The sequence below is a fragment of the Ctenocephalides felis genome, unplaced genomic scaffold, assembly GCF_003426905.1.
Source record: "Ctenocephalides felis isolate EL2017-DRISC unplaced genomic scaffold, ASM342690v1 CF-g0.4_SCAFFOLD_01886, whole genome shotgun sequence".
In the NCBI taxonomy this organism is placed as follows: domain Eukaryota; kingdom Metazoa; phylum Arthropoda; class Insecta; order Siphonaptera; family Pulicidae; genus Ctenocephalides; species Ctenocephalides felis.
The window spans coordinates 66,859,054-66,865,936 of NW_020538040.1; the positions used below are offsets into that span (position 1 = coordinate 66,859,054).

The 6,883-nt window shown below is 28.1% G+C and overlaps 2 protein-coding genes across 3 annotated transcripts in view; one reads left to right on the plus strand and one right to left on the minus strand.

Moving 5' to 3' along the window:
* Positions 1–725: 725 nt before the first annotated feature.
* LOC113377721 (angiogenic factor with G patch and FHA domains 1-like) lies at positions 726–4,884 on the minus strand. 2 transcript variants are annotated; one of them, XM_026618130.1, is made up of 9 exons: positions 4,623–4,884; positions 4,370–4,549; positions 4,167–4,295; positions 3,555–3,804; positions 2,848–3,008; positions 1,918–2,179; positions 1,227–1,422; positions 1,043–1,142; positions 726–968 (listed from the first exon to the last, which is right to left on the minus strand). In XM_026618130.1, exons 1-9 carry the CDS (start codon positions 4,809–4,811, stop codon positions 822–824), a joined length of 1,614 nt encoding a protein of 537 aa, XP_026473915.1. In that variant the 5' UTR covers positions 4,812–4,884; the 3' UTR covers positions 726–821. The 2 variants fall into 2 exon arrangements, with proteins under 2 accessions (XP_026473915.1, XP_026473916.1); XM_026618131.1 differs by having other exon boundaries at positions 729–968; positions 4,179–4,295.
* A 1,730-nt stretch (positions 4,885–6,614) lies between these two features.
* Positions 6,615–6,883, plus strand: part of LOC113375243 (smoothelin-like protein 1) — a 3,545-nt gene continuing 3,276 nt past the window's right edge. The window contains exon 1 of the mRNA XM_026615186.1: positions 6,615–6,644. Coding sequence (XP_026470971.1) covers positions 6,615–6,644 — 30 coding nt within the window. The remainder of the gene's footprint in view (positions 6,645–6,883) is intronic.

Sequence of the window (6,883 nt, forward strand, 5' to 3'; positions counted from 1 at the left end):
AGATATATAAAAATTTTCATTTTCGATTTTTTTGCGATTACTATAACTTGCCCTACGGGAAGTTAATAATGAGGAAACCACGTCCCGTGGGCTTAATTTCTAAGGTAGAATATTATTTATAATGTAACCTTTTCTTGTTTCACTTTTTTTTTATTTTGGTACTTTTATATTATAATGTTTTTTGTATATATCGAGTTTTTTAAATTAATTATAAGTGCGGCCCGCCATATTTTGATAAATGAATTCGGCCCGCGACTTGAAAAGGTTGCTTATTCTTAAGAATAAATCTATGCAGTGATAAAAGACAAGTGTTCTCTTTTCAAGATTTACTACTAGTTATTTTCAAAATATTTTTTAATCTTTTTTTTCTATTCGGAGCAATTTGTAAAGCAAAATTTTCATCAAAAATTCTTAAAAACTTGCTCACGTGATTAATGGATGTTTCCTAATATACATTTTCAATATTTTTTCAACAATTTTTAAACGATTTTCGATAATTTAACTCTAGAAATAAATAAGTAAAAATATACAATAGCTGAGATTTCTACCTTTGGATATTTGAATCTATTGATATAAAAGAAACTTACAACATTCTAAACATATTTCCTTTTTATTGAAAAATACATATACCACGCTCTCACATGCATATGTATATCTATCGCACTTTAATAAACAAATAATTTGTGAATAAACTATATAAAATGTTTATAATATTTTTATAAATATATATTCTTTCCAGAACGAAATAAATGCTGTTTATGTTATATTTTAAGAAAAAATATTGTTAAAATGCATATTTATTATTTATAATCAGTAATGATCTAGTTGTGTGTGGCAGCAGATTGCTTGAATCTTTCTTGGGCCTTTTTCCATTTAATGCGTTTCTTTTCAGTCCCAGAGTTGATTTCTAATAAGTCAGGAATATTCATGCCCAATCCTGAAGTGCCATTATTGCTGATTAATGGAATCTAAAATATTTTTTTTATTAATTACAATAACAATTTAAGAAATGCTTTTCATCTTTGTGTATAGCCTATTTTACCGGCTCTATTAAGCCGCTGCTGTCTTTTCCTAAACCCTCTCCGCTGTTCCATCCCATTTTAGATAGCATTAGATATCCTTTATTCTTAGAACTAACGCTTCTGTAAGGAAAAACAATAATGTTTACTAATATACAATAAATCATGAAGATTACAATTATTTATGTGTATATTGCTCACACTCACTGTTCTACACTTGCAACTTCTTCTTTTCCATGAGGGTTATCCACTCCCACTACTTCTCTACGTGTTTGAGCTCTGTCATTGTATGTATTTGAACTCGAAACAGGAACTGAGTTGGATGCCAGAGCATAATGCTTTTTTAATCTTTGCAGTTCGCGTTTATGTTGAATTCTAATATCTTCTTTATTCATTTGATTATCTAAATAATAATACAATAGTATATGGAGATAACTACATGGTTAATTATATATCTTATACATATCCCCATAAATTCATACCAAATATAACAATTTTTAAAATTCGCGTATTGTTAAAAGTCGTGGCTTAAATAACGGACGGGCCGTGCCGGTGTAATTTTAGTATGTTTACCTTATTTCTTAAAATTTCTATCTATTATAATAATGATGTGTAACACAAGGGTGCTCAATGTCGATGTAGAGCAAGAAGTCAGGCAATAGCAGAGGAAAAAAGTAATAATAGTACATGTATATCATGATGCGAGAAAATATAGCCACCCATGCATGCGTACTTTATAGAAAAAAAAAAATTGATAGATACATGCAGTGATCTTTACAAATATCCTTGGACACACATAATAAAACTGTTGCTTCTTTGCACATTGGCCAAAAGTGTAAAAATCTAGAAGAATTTTAGACAACAAACCTAGTGATTAGAAGTAAATTGTGTTGCCCACCTTTAGTTAATGAATTAAGAGCTAGTTCTGCCTGAACTAATCCTGGTTCGCAAGAATCACAAGTAGCATCTCCAAAATGTATATGACAAAGCAAGTTGATGCCACCAATTTGAATCAAGCTGCCATGTATTACTTCCATTGGATCACTGCGTTTCTTAGATTCTGACAAGCGTTTACCATTTAAATATGAACCATTTCTAGATCCCATATCTATGACGTAATATAGCTTTGAACACTCTGCATAAGTTAGCTGTAGATGGTTCTAAAAACACACAAAGATTATATATATATATATATATATATATATATATATATATATAGTTCTAAATTGATAAAAAAAATTCTGAAAGTTTTAGCTCTTAATATTAACTTTTAGATAGAGCGCAATTCAATCAAACTTTGTATGGAAATAGCATGGCAAAAAATTTTGAAAATTAAAAAAAAAATTTTTAGGTATAACTTAGCGATGAATTAAAAGTAAAAATTTGTGTCATTTTTTATTGAAAATTCCATGCTCTGCAAAATTTTTGAAATTTTTTTCATGCTATTTCCATATAAAACTTTGATCAATTTTTAACCATTTGAGCCCTTGGGAGCAAGGAAATTCAAAAATATCCATATTAAGGACCACCCTCATATATATGTATATATATATTACAATTTAAAATATCTTTTTAAATATTCACAATAGTTCTCCTAAAGCAAAAAAGTATGTATGGCACAAAAACAACAAAAGAATGATAGTTGTACCATGATAATTGTGGTCAGATGATAAGAAGGTGCAAAGTTATCATCATTCTTAAATCAATTTCATACTAAAGACTTAATTTTGTGATTAAACAAATTTTGGAGATCAATTGAGAACAGTATCAAAATGATACCTAAAAGTGATAACAAAAATGAAAATGCGTATGATAATATTAAAATTACCTTGCTGATATTAATGTCTGGAAGAACTATAGCATGATTTCCTTCTCTACCAATTGTTCCGCCACTGCAAGTTATAAGAAATAATGTACCTACTTTAATTTTAGAATTATTACTTTCAGCAACTATAATTCTCATAGCAGGATGGCCCATTCGAGTTGTTTCTGAAAGCAATTTAAGGAATAACAACCGATTCAACATCAATTATTTAGTCTTTTACTTATTTATAAAAGAAGTTTTTCCAAACAAATGATAGTTCTTTTTTTTGCAGTAAATAAATGTCACCTGTATGAGCCTCTAAGTCTAGTTGATTATTATGGTCAATAAGTTTGTTTGGTTAAAATTTTAAAATTGAATTAATATTATTAAGATATTATTTCTAAAACTTTCTAAAAATTATTTCTAAAACATAATTGTTGCGACTTTAGTCTGCTTCTGAGTCCATCATTCTAAAAAATTAATTTTTTATCTTTAAAACTATCACTTTTTTCAATTAAAATTTCAAATGAGGTTGTAAATTTGCTAAAAATTCAAATTGAAAGTAAGACAATAAATTGTGCCTGCTTAACATGGGAGGTTGAATCTTATTGGCAATGCGTCTATAACTATTCACCATGAAAGTTCATTATAATGTATTTATGTTACATTAGGTTATTAAGGGTGTTAATAACAGTTGTTTATTATTAAATATGTTTGATTGTTTCATTTACCCATAATTGCATCAGCAGAACACTCTGATGGCACATCTGAATCATCAGAGCATTCTCCTTCTTCACGCTCAACTTCAGATGTTTTGGATCTATTTTTTTTAATTCTTTTATTTCGGTGAGATAACTCTAGGTCTATATGCTGACTAGATAGCTGTGAATGCTTTTCAGTTGTCTGATACCTCTTCCCATTGTAAGATACTGGTGAGCCAATTACACATTTACCAGATGTTAATTCTGATGTTATATTTCCCTACAAATTAGGGATCTTGTATTAGTTTATTAACATTTAAACTACTTTATAAAACATGCATATAAATGTTCAACAATTTTAATGTACTTTAAGTTGTAAAATATAAGTTTGAAATAGACAATTATAAGTAATGAACTTATCTTTCAATTTGGATTAACAATTAAACATAAATTATTTATGGCTACCATAGTTATGTGTGGTCATTCAACAAAATCAACAAAAAGTTTCATTTATAGTTTTATGTTTATAGGTATTTATTAGTTTATAGTTGAGCACAATTTAGTTTAAAAATTCAAACAACTTCAATAAACTCAGTTAGATAAAGAAGTTAAGAGTTAATATCAACAATAGCAAGATTTTACCAATGTACATACTGATAATTCATTAGAGCCTTTGGAAACATCACTGCATGAATGTAGCTTATATTTCTTTTCTGTCTCATCGTATTGATAATAGCAGCCGGCGTTCCCATCATAATACAAACATAGGTCCTAAAATGTGTATGTTGTAATGTACTAGAAAAAAAAATGCTCGTTCTACACTTAGTTTTTGTTTGAAACTTTACCGCATCATAGTAATAGCCTGTCGAATAATCATAATACATTCCAGAAACAGGCTCATAAACAAAATTAGATTGTATGTTTTCAGAAACTTCTTTAGATTGACTAAGCTCAATTTTTGCTACCGCATCAACGGTAGTTGACTCATGTTTGTTGTTGATAGATTTAAAACAAATTTTTGGCGGCTGCAATATATGCAAAAAGTTATATATGTTTTATAAATTAATAAGAGTTGAATAAATAATAAATTAATATTACATCGGCTAAAGCATTTCGAACATTTGTTAGCACTTGAGCTTGAATGTCAATTACATCATGAAGTGTATTTATGTACTCAACAATTTCTGGAAAATCTTTTAGTTTTTCTTCATATTGTACATCAGGAAGCTCCACATTGGGCATCTGACAGGCATCATCTCCGTATGTTGATCCAGGATTATTGGACATTTTTGTTAAATTATATATTGTTTTCACTATGACGATGATAAATGGTAACACAATAAAAACGAGCAACGCGATTATAATGTCTATATAAGCGATAAAATAAATAAAATATTTATCTAAATATAGACATCGTTTTTAGCTCATGATTAAAATACTATAATATATCCATTTAAATTCATTTGTTTTGCTGTTCATTTATACCATTTGTTTCATTTTCAATATTTTTGACATAACGTCCATAACCTTTATTAACGTATTTATACAGGAATTCATCATACAGCAATACCCAACATATAAGTTTTATGTGTGCAATTTATGCTTATTTATCATAGACCTTATTGGCTATGTGCGAAGGCATGGAAGGGGAAGTCAAATCGACCGAAGCGTTCGTTGTGGGCTACTTTGAGAATAAAAGTAGGCTATTATGACAGAAATTTTAAGCAAAAACACATACAATATTGTTATTTCAAATTTAAATGAGATAATTAAAATGAGCCACCAAAGCTGTTGTGTAGTGGTTGTAGAAATAAGAGCAGAAAAGTGACTGCAAATTCTATACATTTCCTACAGCTAAGTGGAAAGAAAATCAACGGGAAAAGTGGATCGCGGTTAGAAGAATAAAGTATCATAACCTTATTGTTATAAAAATTTAATTCGGAGTACTATGAATATTTGTAAAATTGTTATGTTTAGCAAAAAGAAAAATTATAAGTCAATAAATTGTTATTTTATCAAAATTTAATGCTTACTAGAAAAATTGTTTTTGCAAACAATGTAATTAATACAGGCTGAAATAATGATAATATTAAATTTATATATTTATATATTGATATGATTATGTATAACTATTATCTATCTATTAATTACATGTTATTGTATAATAAATGTAATTATGATTTATTAAAAGAGAAATAAAAGTTATCACATAGCGTAAAATGTTTATTTTACCATCAGTTTAATTAATACAATGCTGAAATAATGCAAAATATGTATTTGTAGTGTTGATGGATCACCGTGGGGTCCCAAGCCCTATGATCGCATTTGCAGTGAATCGGACGAGGTATTGAATCCAACCTACTTGTCAACAATATTTCCTTCAATTTACAAGACTCGAAAAGTTAAAGTCGTTTTTTTTCCTGCAATTTTATTTGATGGGTCTTGTCTTTATAATAATGCCTAAATCATGTCTTTATAATAATGTCTAAGGGTTTAGTTTGACCAAAAATAATGAAAAAATGAGTAAATTAATTTATTATTTACTTATTCTATTGATAAAATATTTTTATCATTATTATATTGTTTTTATCAAGAAACTATTCCGAGCTCATGACATAAGCTTTAAGGCACTTAACCTTAAAAATGTTTACTGCATTTCTTTATTAAATTAATCATTACACTTAACTATGTTTTAAGTGCGTTGAAGTAAATTTAATAATTTCAATAAACATTGAGCGTTCACATTATTATTGTATAATGTTTATTATTATTTATAACAATTATTTAATATCTTTTCTTCTTAACAAAATATAAAACCCATAAAAACCACACACTGATAGCCTTAATTAGTTCATATTTATTCCGGCGCTGCATGAGCGCTGCAGTCACGCTCTGAGCGAATACAATACCAATGAAATTGTATAAGGTCTATGTTATTATTTAAGTTTATATGTGCAATGAAAAATGGCATCGAAACTTACTTATCTATGTTCGAAACCATCTCGAAAATAAATAAATACCACTCTTCTTTTATCTATGATAAATACATACTTATTTATCTAGGAATACTGCTTATTTATCTATGAATACATGGCCCATGGCCGAACATCTCGAACAAATGTAGATTATCGTCGTAGATTATCGTAGATTATCGAAATGAATTAGTATTCAAATTGATCGAAGGATGGCGCTACGATTCACATTTTTTTTGATCTAGTTTGATCTACATTGATTCGAACGACATTTTCTATAAATTGTCATCGCGTGTTGTAGTTGAGTTGTGTTATACTTGCTTATCTGTTATTGTTTATATATATAATTATGTTTTGTGATTACTTTTTTTTATTTATTATTAAGTT